Genomic DNA, 23069 nt, shown 5'->3' with positions numbered 1-23069 from the left:
AAGCAGTCCCAAGGAATACCTTGTATTGCTACATTTTGAACGCTTGATAGTAAAAAATTCTGCATGCCAATCTGATAAGATCCTTCATCAGCTGATGTAACATTTTTCATAGAACTTAGGCAAGTAAATAATCAGAGATACAGTGGTGGTGTTTTTGTCAGGTCTCATTTATTTATATTGCACGCTGCTGTGCAGAAGAGCACAAAACTACAAAAGGAACAGTAGCAATTAACATGAGGTGAGCAGGTTTTACTCAAGGGCAACAGCAGTACTATATTCTTTCTCAAGACAACAGGACTTGGTGTGTTTATTTATTTGGTTCTTACAGCAGGACGAGCTCTAGTTACACAGGAATATACAATTACTTGTAATAATATGATCAATGATGACAGGTTTCATTTCTAGTTGACCGTGTGAAGTCATCCTGAACATTCTGCTTCGTGTAGTGGTGCACAGTGGGGTGTCCTCCGATTTCTACTTCACCACTCTAGAAAGGAAAAGGTCAATTAAAAATCTAAACCCACTTCAGGACATTTGTCTCCTATCACTTTAAAATGTACTTGCTATAAAGCCTGGTGTGATTAGTAAGATTATTATTGGTCCAATGACAAAGAAGCACTCACACAGTGGTCTGTTTGTAGAGGTCTAGGGCCTGTTGTGCCACCACCTCAGAGAACTTGGGGTCATTCCAGGGGATGTCTCCAGGCACACTGAAGGTCATGGCAGGGTTGTCAAACAACTGGACAGACACATTGGTGTCCCCTGGCTTCTCAGGGTCCTCTGTGTCCTTGGACATGACCTTGGAGGAATTCAAGACGTAAGTCTATCCATAAGACCATGTTACAAAGAAGTAGGATACAACGCACTGCAGACTATGGAGTCTCACCGTTTCGATCTTGAAGATTCCATCCTTGTTGGTGTTGTTGGCCAGGGCAGACACCCAGCCAAACTGCTTGCTGAAAAGGTCCAGCAGGCTGGAAGTGTTGAACATCTGCTCCTCAAATTTCCTCAGCTGCTTGCTGTACTCCTGAGTGAACTTCTCTGCCATGGCCAGGGCCTGCTCCAGGTCCTTCTTCAGAGGACCAGCCAGAGGCTTCTTACCTGAGCAGTCTGGAGGAGAGAACCACATTTCATGTAATACACAACTCTATAGTCAACAGAGTCACTGGTGTCCCTTTAGCCCTATACCAGCAACTTTGTGTGATGTAGTAGCAACTTGTTATACCTATTCAGAAGGCCAAAGTTAGCTTAAGGAGCAGTTCTCTCTCTGTGGGTCTTACCCCAAGAAGTTCTGGAAAACTGTTGAAGACCTGAAGAATAAACCCTACTCACAGCTGCCCATGTCCCTTAATGTTGATGTGGTTGTTACTGACAAGGAGCACATGGCTGAGCTCTTTAATCACCACTTCATTAAGTCAGGATTCCTACTTGACTCAGCCATCCCTCATTGCCTGTACAACATTTCCTCATCTCCCACCACTTCTAATGCGACTAGACCCGATGCTCCTCTTTTTACCCTGCCCCGCTACAAAGTTTCTCCTTGCAAGCTGTCGCTGAGACTGAGGTGCTAAAGGAGCTCCTTATACTTGACCCCAAAAAAACATCTGAGTCAGATGGTTTAGATCCTTTCTTCTTTAAGGTTCCTGCCCCTATCATCGCCAAGCCTATCTCTGACCCTTTTAACCTGTCTCTCCTCTTTGGGGTGGTTCCCGATGCTTGGAAGGCAGCCACGGTGCGTCCTTTATTTAAAGGCGGAGATCGAGCTGATCCTAACTGTTATAGGCCAATTTCTATTTTTCCCTGTTTATCAAAAGTATTTTTGGTATTTTATTAGGATCCCCATTAGCTGTTGCAAAAGCAGCAGCTACTCTTCCTGGGGTCCACACAAAATATGAAACATGACATAATACAGAACATGAATAGACAGAACAGAGCAAAGACAGAACTACACAGATAGGCACACGTACCCTACATATCAATACATGCACACAAACTATCTAGATCAAATAGGGGAAGGCGTTGTGCAGTGAGGTGTTGCTTTATCTGTTTTTTAAAACCAGGTTTGCTGTTTATTTGAGCAATTTGAGATGGCATGGAGTTCCATGCAATAATGGCTCTATATAATACTGTACGCTTTCTTGAATTTGTTCTGGATTTGTGGACTGTGAAATGACCCCTGGTGGCGTGTCTGGTGTGGTAAGTGTGTGTGTCAGAGCTGTGTGTAAATTAACTATGCAAACAATTTGGGATTTTCAAAACATTAATGTTTCTTATAAAAAGAAGTGATGCAGTCAGTCTCTCAACTCTTAGCCAAGAGAGACTGGCATGTATCGTATTTATATCAGCCCTCTGATTACAATAAAGAGCAAGACATGCCGCTCTGTTCTGAGCCTGCTGCAGCTTAACTACAGTTCAAGTCGGAAGTTTACATACACCTTAGCGAAATACATTTAAACTCCTGACATTTAATCCTAGTAAAGATTCCCTGTTTTAGGTCAGTTAGGACCACCACTTTATTTTAAGAATGTGAAATGTCAGAATAATAGTAGAGAGTGATTTATTTCAGCTTTTATTTCTTTCATCACATTCCCAGTGCGTCATTAGTTTACATACACTCAATTAGTATTTGGTAGCATTGCCTTTAAATTGTTTAACTTGGGTCAAATGTTTCGGGTAGCCTTCCACAAGCTTCCCACAATAAGTTGGGTGAATTTTGGCCCATTCCTCCTGACAGAGCTGGTGTAACTGAGTCAGGTTTGTAGGCCTCCTTGCTCGCACACGCTTTTTCAGATCTGCCCACAAATTTTCTATAGGATTGAGATTATTGCTTTGTGATGGCCACTTCAATACCTTGACTTTGTTGTCCTTAAGCCATTTTGCCACAACTTTGGAAGTATGCTTGGGGTCATTGTCCATTTGGAAGACCCATTTGTGACCAAGCTTTAACTTCCTGACCGATGTCTTGAGATGTTGCTACAATGTATCCACATAATTTTCATTCCTCATGATGCCATCTATTTTGTAAAGTGCACCAGTCCCTCCTGCAGCAAAGCACCCCCACAACATGATGCTGCCACCCCCGTGCATCACGGTTGGGATGGTGTTCTTCGGCTTGCAAGCCTCCCCCTTTTACCTTCAAACATAACGATGGTCATTATGGCCAAACAGTTCTATTTTTGTTTCATCAGACCAGAGGACATTTCTCCAAAAAGTACGATCTTTGTCCCCATGTGCAGTTGCAAACCATAGTCTGGCTTTTTTTAATGGCGGTTTTGGAGCAGTGGCTTCTTCCTTGCTGAGCGGCCTTTCAGGTTATGTCGATATAGGACTCGTTTTACTGTGGATATAGATACTTTTGTACCTGTTTCCTCCAGCATCTTCACAAGGTCCTTTGCTGTTGTTCTGGAAATGATTTGCACTTTTCGCACCAAAGTACGTTCATCTCTAGGAGACCGAACGCGTCTCCTTCCTGAGCAGTATGATGGCTGCGTGGTACCATGGTGTTTATACTTGCGTACTATTTTTTGTACAGATGAACGTGGTACCTTCAGGCGTTTGGAAATTACTCCCAAGGATGAACCAGACTTGTGGAGGTCTACAAATTATTTTCTGAGGTCTTGGTTGATTTCTTTTGATTTTCACATGATGTCGAGATAAGAGGCACTGAGTTTGAAGGTAGGCCTTGAAATACATCCACAGGTACACCTCCAATTGACTCAAATTATGTCAATTAGCCTATCAGAAGCTTCTAAAGCCATGACAGAATTTTCCAAGCTGTTTAAAGGCACAGTGGACCCACTGGAATTGCGATACAGTAAGTTATAAGTGAAATAATCTGTCTGTAAACAATTGTTGGAAAAATTACTTGTGTCATGCACAAGGTAGATGTCCTAACCGACTTGCCAAAACTATAGTTTGTCAACAAGAAATTTGTGGAATGCTTGAAAAACTAGTTTTAATGACTCCAACCTAAGTGTATGTAAACTTCCAAATTCCACTGTACATATGAGATGAGTAATGCAAAACATGTAAACATTATTAAAGTGACTGGTGTTCCATTATTAAAGTGGCCAGTGATTTCAAGTCTATGTATATAGGCAGCAGACTCTAATGCACGAGTGATGGCTATTTAACAGTCTGATGGCCTTGAGATAGAAGCTGTTTTCAGTCTCATCTTTGATGAACCTGTACTGACCTTGCCTTCTGGATGATAGCGGTGTGAACAGGCAGTGGCTCGGGTGGTTGTTGTCCTTGATGATCTTTTTGGCCTTCCTGTGACATCAGGTGCTGTAGGTGTCCTGGAGGGCAGGTAGTTTGCCCCTGGTGATGCGTTGGGCAGACTGTACCACCCTCTGGAGAGCCCTGCGGTTGCGGGCGGTGCAGTTACTGTTCCAGGCGGTGATACAGCCCGACAGGATGCTCTCAATTGTGCATCTGTAAAAGTTTGTGAGGGTTTTAGGTGCCAAGCCAAATTTCTTCAGCCCACTGAGGTTGAAGAGGCACTGTTGCGCCTTCTTCACCACACTGTCTGTGTGGGTAGACCATTTCAGTTTGTCAGTGATGTGTACGCCGAGGAACTTGAAGCTGTCCACCTTCTCCACTGCAGTCCCGTCAATGTGGATAGAGGGGTGCTCCCTCTGCTGTTTCCTGAAGTCCACAATTCATCTCCTTGGTTTTGTTGACCTTGAGTGAGAATTTATTTTCCTGGCACCACACTCCCAGAGCCCTCACCTCCTCCCTGTAGGCTGCCACGTCATTGTTGGTAAGTAAGCCTACTACTGTTGTGTCGTCTGCAAACTTGATAATTGAGTTGGAGGTGTGCTTGGCCACACAGTCATGGGTGAACAGTAAGTACAGGAGGGGGCTGAGTATGCACTCGTGGGGCCCCAGTGTTGAGGATCAGCGAAGTGGAGGTGTTGTTTCCTACCTTCACCACTTGGGGGTGGCCCATCAGGAAGTCCAGGACCTAGTTGCACAGGGCGGGGTTCAGACCCAGGGCCATGAGCTTAATGATGTGCTTGGAGGTTACTATGGTGTTGAATGCTGAGCTATAGTCAATGAACAACATTCTTACATCGGTATTCCTCTTGTCCAGATGGGATAGGGCAGTGTGCAGTGCGATGGAGATTGCATCGTCTCTGGATCTGTTGGGGTGGTAAGCAAATTGAAGTGGGTCTAGGGTGACATGATATCAGTGGCGTGCCGTGGGCCTGGGGCCTGGGCCTTCAGTGAGGTCCTACACAGTCCCACCCGAATTAATCCACCTCTTATTACCATCATTATGATGCCATGGCTCTAGACACTATACATTTAGACAGAAACGCAGTATAACCAGGCGTTGCATCACCTTGAAATTGACAAAAATTGACATTTTGGGGTAAACAGTGTTTACCCAAAAACATGACACAATCAATGAGTCTTTTCAATATTTCCCTATTTTTCTTCACCTTTTCATTGTGCAGCTCCGTTGCCCTGCGCGCTTGTTCGTTGAGCTGTAGATCCACTCGGGTGTCCCCAAAAGTTTTCAAAAGCACCATTGCTTGTAAGTGCCCAGCCGTACTTTGGTGTCTCGTTGCTGCCTTGGTTAGACAACTCAAGTTTGCAAAGCCAGTGTGGCTCCAAACACCAAATCGATCACTTGCAAATAATAGGCATTCCCAGCAGTACAGTTTGCAGTGCTTCTCGGAGCCTGTGAGCCATTGATAGCGCTCGTAGTTGGAACTTTGAAAGTGGCGAACGAACCCCTTTCCCACCTGTGACAGGCTTTGTAGCGTCGGCGTCCTCTCCTTACAATGTCTAACTTTTCTTGAAAAGTTCGTCTTGAGAATGGCGTTATAATTATATCCTCGACCAAATCGATATCTTCTCCTCCTTCCGCCATTGTGGGTTGAAAAAACAGCTTAGTAGTACGCAAATTAATTTGTTTATCAAATTCAGTTTCCTAGTTCTGAGGTTCTGCATAGACCTGCCCATAGGACCTGCCTCTCAATATTGGTAATCCAATCAAAAGACGTGCACGCACTACGCCTGCTAGCTGGCTCCTGTGTAACACTGGAGCCAGCCAGCAGGTGTACAATAGCCAACTCTAAAGCTGATTGGTTGACACTAAATTTTCATTTCCATTCACTTTAAGCTACAAGCGCCCGCACTGTTGATTCTGATGGCCTGAGGGCAGATTTTAGGCCCCTGGCAACACATGATGGCTGAATATGATTGGATAAAAGATCTAACATAAAGACCAGCCCTCCAAATCTCAACCTGGGGCTGGAAGCAGTGCAACCAAGAGGAAAGCTATGAAATGAAGAGTATAACTCTTACTCTGGGGAATAATTTAATACATATTTGTGGGAAAATATATTTAAAAACAAAATTATATTCTGATGGTGTTTAGGCCAGCAGAGAAGGCCTTGCTGGCCCTGACGGCCCACCACTGCATGATATGATCCTTGACTAGTCTCTCAAAGCACTTCATGATGACAGAAGTGAGTGCTACGGGGTGATAGTCATGTAGTTCAGTTACCTTTTCTTTCTTGGGCACAGGAACAATGGTGGGCATCTTGAAGCATGTGGGGACGGCAGACTGGCATAGGGAGAGATTGAATATGTCCGTAAACACACCAGCCAGCTGGTCTGCACATGCTCTGATGACGTGGCTAGGGATACCGTCTGGGCCGGCAGCCTTGCAAGGGTTAACACTCTTAAATGTCTTACCACGGAGAAGGAGAGCCCACAGTCTTTGGTAGCAGACAGTGTCAGTGGCACTGTAATATCCTCAACGCGTGCGAAGAAGGTGGTTAGCTTGGCCAGAAGCAAGACGTCGGTGTCCTCACCATGGCTAGTTTTCCTTTTGTAGTCCGTGATTGTCTGTAGACCCTGCCACATACCTCTCGTGTCTGAGCTGTTGAATTGCAACTCCACTTTGTCTCTATACGTACGTTTTGCCTGTTTGATTGCCTTGCGGAGGGAATAGCTACATTGTTTGTGTTCTGCCATATTCCTAGTCACCTGCCATGGTTAAATGCGGTGGTTCGCACTTCAGTTTTGCGCGAATGCTGCCATCTATTCACGGTTTCTACTTAGGGTAGGTTTTAATAGTCACAGTGGGTACAACATCTCCTATACACTTCCTGATAAACTCAGTCACCGTATCAGTATATTCATCAATATTATTCTCGGAAGCTACCCGGAACATATCCCAGTCCGCGTGATCAAAACAATCTTGAAGCGTGGATTCCGATTGACCTGCATTGAATAGTCCTTAGCACGGCTACTTCCTGTTTGAGTTTCTGCCTATAGGAAGGGGGGAGCAAACTGGAGTCGTGGGCAGAATTGCCGAAAGGAGAGCGGGGGAGGGTCTTGTAGTCTTCCCGGAAGTTGGAGAAGCAGTGGTCGAGTGTTTTAGCAGCGCGAGTCAATGTGTTGATAGAACTTCGGCAGCCTTTTTCTCAAATTTGCTTTGTTAAAATCCCAAGTCACAATAAATGCAGCCTCAGGATATGTTTTTTCCAGTTTGCATAAAGTCCAGTAAAGTTCTTTGAGGGCCGTCGTGGTATCGGCTTGAGGGGGGATATACAGGGCTGTGACTATAACCGAAAATAATTATCTTAGGAGACAATATGGTCTGCATTTGATTGTGAGGCATTCTAGGTCGGGGGAACAAAAGGACTTGAGTTCCTGTATGTTATCACAATCATACCATGAGTCGTTAATCATGAAACGTACAACCCCGCCCTTCTTCTTCCCGGAGAGATATTTATTCCTGTCTGTGCGATGAACTGAGAACCAAACTGGCTGGACCGACTCAGACAGTATATCCCGAGAGAGCCATGTTTCCTTGAAACAGAGTATGTTACAATCCCTGATGTCTGTCTGGAAAAAAACCCTCGCCCTGAGCTCATCAACATTATCATTGAGAGATTGAACATTAGTGAGTAATATACTCCGAAGCGGTGGGTGGTGTGCAAGCCTACTAAGTCGGACTAGAAGACCACTCCGAGTACCTTTCCTCCGCCAACGGTGTTTTGGGTCGGCCTCTGGAATAAGTTCAATTGCCCTCGGGGGTGCGAACAAATTATCCGCTTCGGGAAAGTCGTATTCCTGGTCGAAATGCTAGATGTGCTGTAAAGTTACCGCTACTCTGATATCCAATAGTTCTTCCCGGGTGTATGTAATAACACAAAACATTTTCTGGGCTAATAATGTAAGAAATAATACTTAAAAAACGAAATACTGTGAAGTTTCCTAAGAGCTAGAAGCATGGCAGCCCTCTCTGTCGGCGCCATTTCAAATGAATAGGCTAGCTGCTATGCCAAATAGCTCCTCAGACCCGTCCTTGTTCGGCAGGATCACTGGACAGAGACTAGCAGTCCCAACCACTGCGTTGCGGGATCCAAACTAAAAGAGTTAGCTAGCTACTAATACACTTTCAAAACAACAAACTTTTAAAAACAACAAATCCGAGCTCTCCCTTGTTCCGCGTTTAAAAGTGTTGGAAAAAGTTGTCAATAATCAACTGACTGGCTTTCTTGATGTCTATAGTATTTTCTCTGATATGCAATCTGGTTTCCGCCCAGGATATGGATGTCACTGCAACCTTAAAGATCCTAAATGATGTCACCATTGCCCTTGATTCTAAGCAATGTTGTGTTGGTATTATTTTGACTTGTCCAAAGCTTTTGATATGGTAGACCATTCCATACTTGTGGGCCGGCTAAGGAGTATTGGTGTCTCTGAGGGGTCTTTGGCCTGGTTTGCTAACTACCTCTCTCAAAGAGTGCAGTGTATAAAGTCAGAACATCTGCTGTCTCAGCCACGGCCTGTCACCAAGGACTCGATCCTAGGCCCCACACTCTTCTCAATTTACATCAACAACATAGCTCGGCGGTAAGCTCTCTCATCCATTTATATGCAGATGATACAGATGATATATGCAGTCTTATACTCAGCTGGGCCCTCACCGGATTTTTTGTTAAACGCTGAACAACAAAGATTTCTTAGTGTACAACACACTTTCTCTGCCCTTAACCTTGTTCTGAACACCTCCAAAACAAAGGTAATGTGGTTTGGTAAGAAGAATGCCCCTCTCTCCACCGGTACGATTACAAGCTTTAGAGCTTGAGTTAGTCACCTCATACAAGTACTTGGAAGTATGGCTAGACGATACACTGTCCTTCTCTCAGAAAATATCAAAGCTGCAGGCTAAGGTGAAATCTAGACTTGGTTTCCTCTATCGTAATCATTCCTCTTTCACTCCAGCTGCCAAACGAACCCTGATTAAGATTACCATCCTACCCATGGTAGATTACGAACATTTATAGATTGGCAGGTAAGGGTGCTCTCGAGCGGCTAGATGTCCTTTACCATTCAGCCATCAGATTTGCCAGCAATGCTCCTTATATGACACATCACTGCACTTTATACTCCACCGTAAACTGGTGATCTCTGTATACCCATAGCAAGACCCACTGGTTGATGCTTATTTATGGGCCTCATTCCCCCCTATCTGAGATACTTACTGCAGCCCACGTCCTCCACATACAACACCTGTTCTGCCAGTCACATTCTGTTGAACGTTCCCAAAGCACACACATCCCTGGGTCGCTCCTCTTTTCAGTTCGCAACTGGAACGAGCTGCAAAAAACCCTCAAATTGGACAGTTTTCTCCCTTTATCTCGTCATTCAAAGACTCAATCATGGACACTCTTACTGACAGTTGTGGCTGCTTCACGTGTGTATTGTTGCCTCTACCTTCTTGCCTTTGTGCTGTTGTCTGTGCCCAATAATGTTTGTACCGTGTGTCATGACTGTCCTGTTCGGGTCAGGTTACCATGGACCACAGTCCTACAGAGATATCTCTCACACCCACTACAGGGGGGAGATAGGGAGATGAGGGGTTTTATGACACCTCACGCCCATTGTAAATCTTAAGGCAGCAGACAAAATCCTTTGTCCTCTCAGTGTGGAGGTTTGGAATGTGTGAGTGGGCCCTATGGAGAATCTAACTCAGAACGGTAACATGCAATAAATGGACTTTGGGGAAATATATTTCATCATCAGAAATGGTGGTAATAACGATAGATGGAATATGAAAATGAATGTCGTTTTTGTTATGTTATTAAAAGTTAAATGACGACATTATCACAAAAACATTGTAACTTGAAGAGTTTCCATAATATGCACATGATGTATACATATTGTATGCTGTGTGGAAAATGTACAGATCAAAAAGAATGTTTTGGAGAACTGTGAAATGAGTTGTCTAAGGTCTGAGTAGTCGCAACCCCAAAACGCAACATGAGGTTGAGGAAGACAAAAGAACCTCGTAACAATTTTTGCTACGGATGAGTAGCTGTGTCTAAGAGGATGAATTCAAGCAGGACCACCCGGTTATTCTATCCAAGGAATCGTGTGTCTACACTGCTTTCATTCCCACACTGGAACCATCTATACAGTCGTGTCCAAAAGTTTTGAGAATGACACAAATATTAATATTCACAAAGTTTGCTGCTTCAGTGTCTTTAGATATTTTTGTCAGATGTTACTATGGAATACTGAAGTATAATTACAAGCATTTCATAAGTATCAAAGGCTTTTATTGACAATTACATGAAGTTGATGCAAAGAGTCAATATTTTCAGTGTTGACCCTTCTTTTTCAAGACCTCTGCAATCCGCCCTGGGATGCTGTCAATTAACTTCTGGGCCACATCCTGACTGATGGCAGCCCATTCTTGCATAATCAATGCTTGGAGTTTGTCAGAATTTGTGGGTTTTTGTTTGTCCACCCGCCTCTTGAGGATTAACCACAAGTTCTCAATGGGATTAAGGTCTGGGGAGTTTCCTGGCCATCGACCCAAAATATTGATGTTTTAGTTATCACTTTTGCCTTATGGAAAGGTGCTCCATTATGCTGGAAAAGGCATTGTTCGTCACCAAACTGTTCCTGGATGGTTGGGAGAAATTGCTCTCGAAGGATGTGTTGGTACCATTCTTTATTCATGGCTGTGTTCTTGGGCAAAACTGTGAGTGAGCCCACTCCCTTGGCTGAGAAGCAACCTACATGAATGGTCTCAGGATGCTTTATTGTTGGCATGACACAGGACTGATGGTAGCGCTCACCTTGTCTTCTCCGGACAAGCTTTTTTCCGGATGCCCCAAACAATCGGAAAGGGGATTCATCAGAGAAAATGACTTTACCCCAGTCCTCAGCAGTCCAATCCCTGTACCTTTTGCAAAATATCAGTCTGTCCCTGATATTTTTCCTGGAGAGTGGCTTCTTTGCTGCCCTTCTTGACACCAGGCCATCCTCCAAAAGTCTTCGCCTCACTCTGCATGCAGATGCACTCATACCTGTTGCCATTCCTGAGCAGGCTCTGTACTGGTGGTGCCCAGATCCCGCAGCTGAATCAACTATAGGAGACGGTCCTGGCGCTTGCTGGACTTTCTTGGGCGCTCTGAAGCCTTCTTCACAACAATTGAACCGCTCTCCTTGAATTTCTTGATGCCTGTGAAGCCCTTTTTGTGCAAAGCAATGATGACGGCGCGTGTTTCCTTGCAGGTAACCATGGTTGACAGAGGAAGAACAATGATTCCAAGCACCACCCTCCTTTTGAAGCTTCCAGTCTGTTATTAGAACTAAATCAGCATGACAGAGTGATCTCCAGCCTTGTCCTCGTCAACACTCACACCTGTGTTAACGAGAGAATCACTGACATGATGTCAGCTGGTCCTTTTGTGGCAGGGCTGAAATGCAGTGGAAATGTTTTGGGGGGATTCAGTTCATTTGCATGGCAAATAGGGATTTTGCAATTAATTGCAATTAATCTGATCACTCTTCATAACATTCTGGAGTATATGCAAATTGCCATCATACAAACTGAGGCAGCAGACTTTGTGAAAATTAATATTTGTGTCATTCTCAAAACTTTTGGCCACGACTGTACACGGCTGATTAGTCGTCCGGAGAAGATTCCTTTTCAGAACGAGGGCAAGGAAACAGACCACTAAGAGAAAGGACACTGACATCGTATGGACAATCAGAGACTTACACCCAGTAACAAAATAAGTAACAAAACCGCCATCAGAGAAGAGACCTTCGACAAGTAATTACATCATTATATTCTGACCCATAAGAGCAGCAGTTCGGGGCAAGGTGTTAGGGCTAAACTAAGCATAGTTTACAAATGTATCCAAGTGTGCTTTTCTCTCGTGCACTCTCTCTTTCTAAATCCCCATTTTGTGTAACAGGTCAAATAGGAACATTTTTCATTGTACTAAGTTTTCATCAATAGCCTAGACTGCGTGTTTGTGTATGTGTATCTTATGTTATCATTTAGCATGTTAGTAAATAAATGATCAACTCAATTGGTGTGGTACGGAATTATTTAGTAAGACTCGGGTTTGTGCAGATTCAGGAATTATGAGACTGTCGAGGAAATTAATTAATTAGCGACTGCTGTAAAATCTATATTCTGATATTCTTTGAGTTAATTAGGGAAAGGACACTCAATAAAAAAAAAACTTTTCTCATGGTGCCCCAGGTTTCTGAGTTAATGATTACCTGACTAATTGAAACACGTAATTATAAACAGTTAATAATTAGATGAACAGCTGTCGTCACATAAATCAATACAACGTCACAACACATGTTTTGTGCTGCTACCATGCTGTGTTGTCATGTGTTTCTGCCATGCTATGTTGTTGTCTTAGGTCTCTCTTTATGTAGTGTTGTGGTGTCTCTACTGTAGTGATGTGTTTTTTGTCCTATATTTTTTTTTTTTAATCCCATCCCCGTCCTCGCAGGAGGCCTTTTGCCTTTTGTTAGGTCGTCATTGTAAATAAGAATTGGTTCTTAACTGACTTGCCTAGCTAAATAAAGGTTAAATAAAAAAAATAAAAAAAATACCTGACTCAGCCAAGGCATGACTTTGTGGTAAGAAAGAGAAAAAAAATCTGATGGGCTTTACCAATATCCTGGATCGCTACGCATTTTTCACACTCTCCTCGCAGTTTAATGCAGCCAGCAGAATTGCGACGTATCTCTCTGCAGGTCATACCGGAAGGCTTTGTCACAACAACATCCTCCTTCACACTCCCCTCTGTAGAAAAAAGAAGCCCAAGATCATTAGTGTAAACGTTAACACCATGTTTTTGTATAATAACAGTTGTTTAATTAGGACTGAGGTATACCCTCTGAGGGGTTGATGTCAAAGTTAGCGTCTGCGTCCATGACAGGCCCCATGGAGCCGAAGATATTCCGGGCCATGTCCATCATAGGAGCGAACATGTTGTGGAACCCATGGAAGTCTGGGTCCTGCAAAGCGGACCTGACCATACGGGAGCGCACCTCGCCCGTCTCTGCCATCTCTGCTCTCTCATTGGCCCTCTCACTATGACCCCAGATGCTGGGCATGTGGAAGGGGCTGGAGAACATAGGAGGGTTGAGGGAGCGCATGTGGTCAAACACCCTCAAGCTGTCCATGAAGATACTGTCCACCCCATCGGCCACGTCGGAGTAGCGCTCCTCCAGGTTCTGGAACCTCTGGCTCTGCTCCTGGTCCTCCCTCTCTAGAACATCCATGTTCTCCCCGTTGATCCAGATGGAGAATGGAGAGGTCCTGTTCAGAACCTCATCCAGCTGAGAGAGAAACAGGAGAAAGCAGCTAGTACAACAGTGACCTATTTTATTTGGAAGGATTGTATAATAGCTTAAACATTGATCAGCTGTCCTGCATGTCTCTGTGTAAGTCTAGCTTACACAACATACTTGAACTACAATTCCAAACCAATGTGGAGATTGATTGATGATAGTTCTGTGCAGTTGAGGCGGTACCTGTCTGCCGATCAGTCCGGCGCCACTGCTGCAGCTCCTGGAGTAGTATTTGATGCAGGTGTTCTTCAGACAGGGCTTGCACTCCTCCCACAGAGACTGCATGGTGCCGTTACACACCTCCTGCTCCTCACTCAGTTTAGACTCCATCTCCTGAGCTGCCTTCAGAGCATCCTGGGAAACAAACACAGCAACTGAGTCAGTGGTCTAAAAAGAACTAGGTGACTATAGCTGATGAATTGAACACAAAATGTAGTGTGATCTTTAACTTATTTTTGTCCAAAACAGTGATGAAAGCTCATGGTACAGTGCGTTGCTCAAATGCACTGTACCTCTTTTTGCTGTTTAGTTTTCTCCAGGGCACTCAAGAACTTATTGTGATCATCTCCAGACCTCTCCATCACTGTCTTCATCTCCTTCACCCCACTGATGGCATTCTCTATCTGCTTGTCCAGGTATTTCACCCCCTGGAGAGAAATCTCTGCAGAGAACAATCGCTCAAAATAAATCTCCACAGCGACTTAAAAATATCCTGCATTATACAGTATACCGCTATTCTGAACAATTTGAAGATATTTAGTTATATGATGGCTTACGGCTTAGATCCTCCTTGGATGGAGGCAGCAGACACTCAGTAGATACCAGAAGCAAAGCAAGGCCCACTAGTGACCCAAAGACTCTCATCTTTACTGTTTCTTAGATACCAAGCGACTGATGCAGTACACACCTGAAAAACAGTCATGATACAATATAACTGGCAAAACCGAGATTTAAAACATTTATGGGGGGAAACGTCTGTGGTAGCTACTTGGGGCTTAGGGTATTTCGGATGTAATCATAACGCCTCTTATGAAAAGCACTGCAAAATGACCTCATAGTCCAGTGGTTCCCAAACTTATTATAGTCCCATACCCTTTCAACCATTCGACCTTCAGCTGCGTACCCTCTCTATCACCAGGGTCAGCGCACTCTCAAATGTAGTTTTTTTGCCAACATTGTAAGCCTGCCACACACACACAATATACGATACATTTATTAAACATAAGAATGAGTGTCAATTATGGTCAGTAAAGAAAACTTTAAGCTCGTCTCTCAATAAAAAATAAAAAAACGTGTCAATACTTTGCCCCTTGATAACCAGCCGACTTCTGTATGTTGTAAAAGCGTTACATGGTCGCTGCCCATATCATTGCATAGTGCAGAAAATACGCAAGAGTTCAGGGGCATTGCTTTAACAAAGTTAACCATTTTCACTGTAGTGTCCAAAACGTCTTTCAAGTTGCCAGGCATTCCCTTGGCAGCAAGAGCCTCTCGGTGGATTCTGCAGTGTACCCACGTGGCGTTGAGAGCAACTGCTTGCACGTGCGTTACCTATCCACTATGTCTCCCTGTCATGGCTTTTACGCCATCAGTACAGATACCAACACATCTTGACCACCAAAGTCCATTTGATATCACAAAGCTGTCCAGTACATTAAAAATATCCTCTCCTGTTGTCCTGGTTTCCAGTGGTTTGCAGAAGAGGATGTATTCCTTAATTGACCCCCCATAAACATAATGGACATATAACAGGAGCTGTGCCAGGCCCTCCATGTCTGTTGACTCATCCAGCTGTAATGCATTTCCAAGATTTCCAAGATGGCGTAGCAGTGTAGACGTCTTTGTCCTGTCGTGTCCCGTGTCCCTTGCATATATCTTTTTACATATTTTTCTTCGCATATCTTTTTCAAAATATTTTCTTAAACCTCAACTTCTACTCTCCTGCAACCCGCCTCACCCAATGTGGCGTGGATCTGCTTTTTTCTAAAGTATTTCTATTTACTTCTGATCTGGAATCCATCAACTGAAGATAGCCAGCTAACTACCTACCAGCTATCAGTTAGCAAACCATTGCTAGCGGTCATCAGCTAACCTTTAGCTCGGAAAGCTCTCGCTAGTTCGAACAACGTGACTAAAACCAGAGCATAACGGACCTATTTCTCTCCATATCCCCGGATTCCTACCGCAAACTCTGAACATTTTCATCTGGATCTTCGCAACTAACTAACCACAATCCCGGGTGACCACTCCTGGCTAGCGTTTCCATCCCGGAGCAAGCACCAATTAGCCTGAAGCTAGCCCGGCTAGGGCTCCTGTGCTACCACTGAAGCCCACTCCTGGGCTACAATATCCGGACCCCTTTACTGCCGGTACGGAGCACGGAACCCCGCCGATCCTCTACGACTGGAATACCGACATAATCTGCCCGAGGACTCCAACAGGCCCCTCAGGCGTGACGCCCGCTGAAGGCCCATTCTGCTAACCTACTAGGCCTGCTAGCTACCTAGAGCTACCTGGAACCCTACTAATTCCACGACTGGTCTATCGACGTCACCGCACGAAGAGGCAAAAACAGACTTCCCCCCCATCGCGACGTCCCCCAAAGGCTAACTTGCTAGTCCCGGTCTGCTAACTGCTAGCTTGCCTGCCCCGGTCTGCTAACTGCTAGCTTATCTTGCAGCTAGCGCAGCCAGGAAACTAGCACCAGTTAGCAAACACAATTCTACAATTCACAACCTCTCTGGTCTGCACATTATGCCCAGAATCTATTCTACCACGCCCATAAATCTGCTCCTTTTATTCCTTGTCCCCAACGCTCTAGGCGACCAGTTTTGATAGCCTTTAGCCGCACCCTCATCCTACTACTCCTCTGTTCCTCGGGTGATGTGGAGGTAAACCCAGGCCCTGCATGTCCCCAGTCACCCTCATTTGTTGACTTCTGTGATCAAAAAAGCCTTGGCCTCATGCATGTCAACATCAGAAGCCTCCTCCCTAAGTTTGCCTTACTCACCGCTTTAGCACACTCTGCCAACCCTGATGTCCTTGCCGTGTCCGAATCCTGGCTTAGGAAGGCCACCAAAAACTCTGAGATTTCCATACCCAACTATAACACTTTCCGTCAAGATAGAACTGCCAAAGGGGGGGGGGGGTTGCAATCTACTGCAGAGATAGCCTGCAAAGTTCTGTCATACTTTCCAGGTCTATGCCCAAACAGATCGAACTTCTAATTTTAAAAATTAATCTCTCCAGAAATAAGTCTCTCACTGTTGCCGCCTGCTACCGACCCCCTTCAGCTCCCAGCTGTGCCCTGGACACCATCTGTGAATTGATCGCTCCCCATCTAGCTTCAGAGTTTGTCCTGTTAGGTGACCTAAACTGGGATATGCTTAACACCCCGGCAGTCCTACAATCTAAGCTTGATGCCCTCAATCTCACACAAATCATCAAGGAACCCACCAGGTACAACCCTAAATCCGTAAACATGGGCACCCTAATAGACATTATCCTGACCAACTTGCCCTCCAAATACACCTCTGCTGTCTTCAATCAAGATCTCAGCGATCACTGCCTCATTGCCTGTATCCGCCACGGGTCCGCGGTCAAACGACCACCCCTCATCACTGTCAAACGCTCCCTAAAACACTTCTGCGAGCAGGCCTTTCTAATCGACCTGGCCCGGGTACCCTGGAAGGATATTGACCTCATCCCATCAGTTGAGGATGCCTGGTCATTCTTTAAAAGTTACTTCCTCACCATATTAGACAAGCATGCTCCGTTCAAAAAATGCAGAACCAAGAACAGATATAGCCCTTGGTTCACTCCAGACCTGACTGCCCTCGACCAGCACAAAAACATCCTGTGGCGAACTGCAATAGCATCGAAGAGCCCCCGCGATATGCAACTGTTCAGGGAAGTCAGGAACCAATACACGCAGTCAGTCAGGAAAGCAAAGGCCAGCTTTTTCAAGCAGAAATTTGCATCCTGTAGCTCTAACTCCAAAAAGTTCTGGGATACTGTAAAGTCCATGGAAAACAAGAGCACCTCCTCCCAGCTGCCCACTGCACTGAGGCTAGGTAACACGGTCACCACTGATAAGTCCATGATAATCGAAAACTTCAACAAACATTTCTCAATGGCTGGCCATGCCTTCCTCCTGGCGACTCCAACCTTGGCAAACAGCCCCCCCCCCCCCCCCCCCCCCCCGCTGCTACTCTCCCAAGCCTCCCCAGCTTCTCCTTTACCCATATCCAGATAGCAGATGTTCTGAAAGAGCTGGAAAACCTGGACCCATACAAATCAGCTGGGCTTGACAATCTGGACCCCCTATTTCTGAAACTGTCCGCCGCCATTGTCGCACCCCCTATTACCAGCCTGTTCAACCTCTCCTTCGTATCATCTGAGATCCCCAAGGATTGGAAAGCTGCCGCGGTCATCCCCCTCTTCAAAGGGGGAGACACCCTGGACCCAAACTGTTACAGACCTATATCCATCCTGCCCTGACTATCTAAGGTCTTCGAAAGCCAAGTCAACAAACAGATCACTGACCATCTCGAATCCCACCGTACCTTCTCCGCTGTGCAATCCGGTTTCCGAGCCGGTCACAGGTGCACCTCAGCCACGCTCAAGGTACTAAACGATGTCATAACCGCCATCGATAAAAGACATTACTGTGCAGCCGTCTTCATCGACCTGGCCAAGGCTTTCGACTGTCAATCACCATATTCTTATCGGCAGACTCAGTAGCCTCGGTTTTTCTAATGACTGCCTTGCCTGGTTCACCAACTACTTTGCAGACAGAGTTCAGTGTGTCAAATCGGAGGGCATGTTGTCCGGTCCTCTGGCAGTCTCTATGGGGGTACCACAGGGTTCAATTCTCGGGCCGACTCTTTTCTCGTATACATCAATGATGTTGCTCTTGCTGCGGGCGATTCCCTGATCCACCTCTACGCAGACGACACCATTCTGTATACTTCCGGCCCTTCCTTGGACACTGTGCTATCTAACCTCCAAACGAGCTTCAATGCCATACAACACTCCTTCCGTGGCCTCCAACTGCTCTTAAACGCTAGTAAAACCAAATGCATGCTTTTCAACCGTCCGCTGCCTGCACCCGCACGCCCGACTAGCATCACCACCCTGGACGGTTCCGACCTAGAATATGTGGACATCTATAAGTACCTAGGTGTCTGGCTAGACTGCAAACTCTCCTTCCAGACTCATATCAAACATCTCCAATCCAAAATCAAATCTAGAGTCGGCTTTCTATTCCGCAACAAAGCCTCCTTCACTCACGCCGCCAAACTTACCCTAGTAAAACTGACTATCCTACCGATCCTCGACTTCGGCGATGTCATCTACAAAATAGCTTCCAATACTCTACTCAGCAAACTGGATGCAGTTTATCACAGTGCCATCCGTTTTGTTACTAAAGCACCTTATACGACGCACCACTGCGACCTGTATGCCCTAGTCGGCTGGCCCTCGCTACATGTTCGTCGTCAGACCCACTGGCTCCAGGTCATCTACAAGGCTATGCTAGGTAGAGTGCCGCCTTATCTCAGTTCACTGGTCACGATGGCTACACCCACCCGTAGCACGCGCTCCAGCAGGTGTATCTCACTGATCATCCCTAAAGCCAAAACCTCATTTGGACGCCTTTCCTTCCAGTTCTCTGCTGCCTGCGACTGGAACGAATTGCAAAAATCTCTGAAGTTGGAGACTTTTATCTCCCTCAACAACTTTAAAAATCTGCTATCCGAGCAGCTAACCGATCGCTGCAGCTGTACATAGTCCATCTGTAAACTACCCACCCAATTTACCTACCTCACCCCCATACTGCTTTTATTTATTTACTTTTCTGCTCTTTTGCACACCAGTATCTCTTCTTGCACATGATCATCTGATGATTTATCACTCCAGTGTTAATCTGCTAAATTGTAATTATTCGATTTATTGCCTACCTCATTCCTTTTGCACACATTGTATATAGATTCTCTTTTTTTTCTACCATGTTATTGACTTGTTTATTGTTTACTCCATGTGTAACTCTGTGTTGTTGTCTGTTCACACTGCTATGCTTTATCTTGGCCAGGTCGCAGTTGCAAATGAGAACTTGTTCTCAACTAGCCTACCTGGTTAAATAAAGGTGAAATAAAAAATAGAATTCACTGGCTTCTATGCAAAGCAGTATTTCTTTCAAAACATCTCCTGCCATGTCACTGATGCGTCGACGGTGTTGTTTGACAAAGGCATTGTCTGTATTGTTTTTTTTGGCCTTTCCCCCCAGCATTGTCCAAGCAATATCCGCGGCAGCAGGGAGAATTAAGTCCTCCACAATAGTATGGGGCTTGCCTGTCCTAGCCACTCCGTAGCTCACCATATAAGACTCCTCTAGCTCCTTTGTAATGGTATCTGTTGCTTTTATACATGTCTTACTACTCGAAAGTCGTCATAATTCTTGCTCAAAAAACTCCCATGGCTTATTTTTCAAATTGCATGTTTTGTTTCTAAATGTCTGCGCAAGAGTGAAGGTTTCATCGAGTTGTGAGATAGTACTTTTGCACATATAACACACTGTGGCTGGGCAATGGCACTACTCCCAATATAATTGAACCGCAAATCAATGTATTTCTCATCATATTTGCGCCTCTTCGATGGTCCAACGTCCCTGTCTGTTGTTCGGTGCTTTACTGGGGTAAGGGGGCAGTAGCTCTTCGGCTGCATCGGATTCACAACTATCAGTGTCCATGCTAGCTGGGCTAACAACAAATGTAGAATTACTGATGCTAGCATTGGATGTGCTCGTGGAAGCAGGTCGACAGGTGCTGGCCTTACTTTCTTTAACTATTTATCCTTTTTCGAGCAAACGGAATGAGCAGCAGCAGCTAAGTTTGGCTACATATGGACCGTTAGTGGAATTCCCCAGAGAGCGTAACGGTTAATGTGATTGGATGTTAAATATTTGAATAGGCTACCTTTATTTGACATTGTGTTGTTATTTCGCTTAACACTAGATGGTTTCATTTTATTTTTGGAAGTGAAACAAGGCTACTCAGGCGAGGAAAAAAACACCCAAATGTATAGCCCCGTTGGAAAATATAAATGGACTGTTTCAAAATGTGTAAAATAGATGTGAATCACATTTTTATTTGGCGCACCACCGACGGAATTGCGCGTTTGAGAATACCTGTATTACCCCAGTTTGGGAATACCTCTCTAGTCCACGTCTGACCTTGGTGTTGTTGTGACGTTGATATTACCCACTAGAGGGTAATGTTTCCTATATAACAAAGACAATACTGTGACACAGCATCATTTGAAACCTTTTCCTTTAATGCTGACATGTGCTGATTTGTTCCAAACGATAAAGTTTATACTGCATTACATCATAATTTCTCCTATTGTATACTTTTTAAATTTGATATAAGTATTGACATTAGGCTCAAGATAAACCCTGTGACATAGATACAATGCGGAGATTAGGGTCTGGTTTCATTCCTTAGCGCCGAAGAGCAGCGTTGAAGCGCGGTTGAAATGTAAAGGTAATTTTCGATTGAGTCGATTATATGCAGCGTTTACTGTGAATGCAGTCTCCTCAAACACAGAAACATTGCCTATAAAATTAAATCTCGCTACAACGCTGATCTTCGGCGCTAGAGATTGAATCCAGCCCCAGTGGGCGTTTATCTGATAGATCTCCCCGTTGTAATGGAACCGAAACAAACACAAATTCTTCTCCACTAATCTTTGTGATTAATCCAGTCAGCCCTATAATCCCTTGTGTATTCAACACGCTCACTGTGCAACTTCCCAGAAAACACTGAATTGTTGGAAGAAAAAAAAGCCCAATGTTTAGATTTGGAAAACATTACACATTCTTCCAATTGTGGTACCATATATTCAATTGAAACCATTGAAGGAAATATCTTGCCATTAGGGGAAATGGCAAGATACAGTCATAATGTTGACATTTTCAGACACAGGACTAGCCGTACATATTTTACAGGTCTGGGTGGATATAAGGGAAAATAATAATGGGAGAAAAAGACGTTAATTACAAGTTCAAACAATGTCCTACTCATAAATAAGGTCCATTAGCACTTGTATGACTTGCAGGAAAAAGTACAACACACCATTAATAGAACCCACAATTCTGCTCAATCAAGCAGATGGACTGAGCTCTGTATTAAAAGGGATTTGCACATTGTAGTATACTCCTACAAGGGGGGGGGGGGGGAATGCGGCTTGAGAACTGCAGCGTCCAGACTTAATTGCTCTCTGCTCTGTCCATCTCACTCAAACATGCCCTGTGCAGCTACAATATCAACACAATAACAGCACTCTAACTCAGAAAGACTTTGTGCCTTTGAGGATGTTGAATTTAATTATCCAATTGTGTAGTCTTTATAGCAAATGCATTGGATAAAGCTTGCAGCCTTAAAATGTTGCGATATACGCAGTACATATCTGGGTCATTCACAGGCAGAGGCAGCAGCAGTTTTGAACAGAGGTCACCCATGAGTAAGAATGAGGAATAACAGTAACATCACTGTGCAGAATTTCTGCAGAATCAAATAGAAACAATATTTATCATAATAAACAACATGGCAAAAAATAGTAGCATCAGCCCCAGGTACAATTCTAAAGACAAATCAAGCATTTCAAGGATACTCCTACTGCAGTTTTGTCTAGCGCAGCAGAAGGCAGCTGTGCACAGGGCTGATACCCTGAAGACACACAATATGCATTTTCCTCGCAGCCAGCCGGGCTGCCAGGCAGAAGAGGACCACTCACCTCCGTGTTGATCTTGCCTCTTCAGAGCGGATGAAGTGCAGTGAGGCCGTCTTCCGCTAGGTATTTATACAGGACCTAGCGGTGATGTTGACACTGTGATTCACGCCCTGTTGCTTTGGACTTTTCCAGAAGTTGTGTAATTCCCAGTCACAGCTCAGAAATGTGGAGCAGCCAGGAGTGGGCACTGTTGCACCGTGTGTCACTACGCTCCTTCTGGCTACTCTCTGGCTCTTGGGAGACAATGTAAATAGAGGGAGGATTGTGTAATCTTTGTGGGTCAGTGAACATGGTCTGGGCACATGGAGGAGGGGGCTTTCAAGATGATTGATCCTTATATTATCACACATCCCCATGATTCAGTGCATCTGCACATCATTACACACACACACATGGATCATCCAAAAGAAGTAAAATTCAAATTATAATGGTATCAGCCTAACAAATGCAAACATTTACTGTAACACCTTGTAGCTCTAATTCAAAACATATCCATAAACTCCACACTTGGCTCAAACACAACTGTACCAGGCTCCAGCGTCACACAAATTCATGACCAAGCACAGGTACAGGAATGTTGATGATGTGTTGCTGCTGAATCCAACAGGTTATAAAAGGGTTCTTTAATGAGC

The 23069-nt window shown here is 44.7% G+C and overlaps 1 protein-coding gene across 2 annotated transcripts; it reads right to left on the bottom strand.

Annotated features, from left to right (window-relative positions):
- Positions 1 to 149: 149 nt before the first annotated feature.
- LOC129825114 (clusterin-like) lies at positions 150 to 22624 on the bottom strand. 2 transcript variants are annotated; one of them, XM_055884901.1, is made up of 9 exons: positions 22441 to 22614; positions 14424 to 14554; positions 14160 to 14308; positions 13831 to 14001; positions 13188 to 13635; positions 12965 to 13096; positions 887 to 1110; positions 624 to 799; positions 150 to 487 (listed from the first exon to the last, which is right to left on the bottom strand). In XM_055884901.1, the coding sequence occupies exons 2-9, from the start codon at positions 14509 to 14511 to the stop codon at positions 475 to 477; spliced, it is 1401 nt and encodes a 466-aa protein (XP_055740876.1). In that variant the 5' UTR covers positions 14512 to 14554; positions 22441 to 22614; the 3' UTR covers positions 150 to 474. The 2 variants fall into 2 exon arrangements, with proteins under 2 accessions (XP_055740876.1, XP_055740877.1); XM_055884902.1 differs by lacking the exons at positions 150 to 487; positions 624 to 799; positions 887 to 1110 and adding an exon at positions 3246 to 3478 and having other exon boundaries at positions 22441 to 22624.
- Positions 22625 to 23069: the final 445 nt, after the last annotated feature.

This window comes from Salvelinus fontinalis, chromosome 27 (genome assembly GCF_029448725.1).
Source record: "Salvelinus fontinalis isolate EN_2023a chromosome 27, ASM2944872v1, whole genome shotgun sequence".
Classification (NCBI taxonomy): Eukaryota; Metazoa; Chordata; class Actinopteri; order Salmoniformes; family Salmonidae; genus Salvelinus; species Salvelinus fontinalis.
This window is presented reverse-complemented; position numbering and strand designations above follow the sequence as displayed.

Bases quoted from the DNA above. Each gene is read 5' to 3' on its own strand.
- LOC129825114 (XM_055884901.1), bottom strand. From the start codon at position 14,511: ATGAGAGTCTTTGGGTCACTAGTGGGCCTTGCTTTGCTTCTGGTATCT. The intron at 13,097-13,187 runs GTATACCTCAGT...TTTTTTCTACAG, and splicing joins TGACATCAACCCCTCAGAGG to AGGGGAGTGTGAAGGAGGAT. The intron at 800-886 runs GTGAGACTCCAT...AATTCCTCCAAG, and splicing joins GAATCTTCAAGATCGAAACG to GTCATGTCCAAGGACACAGA.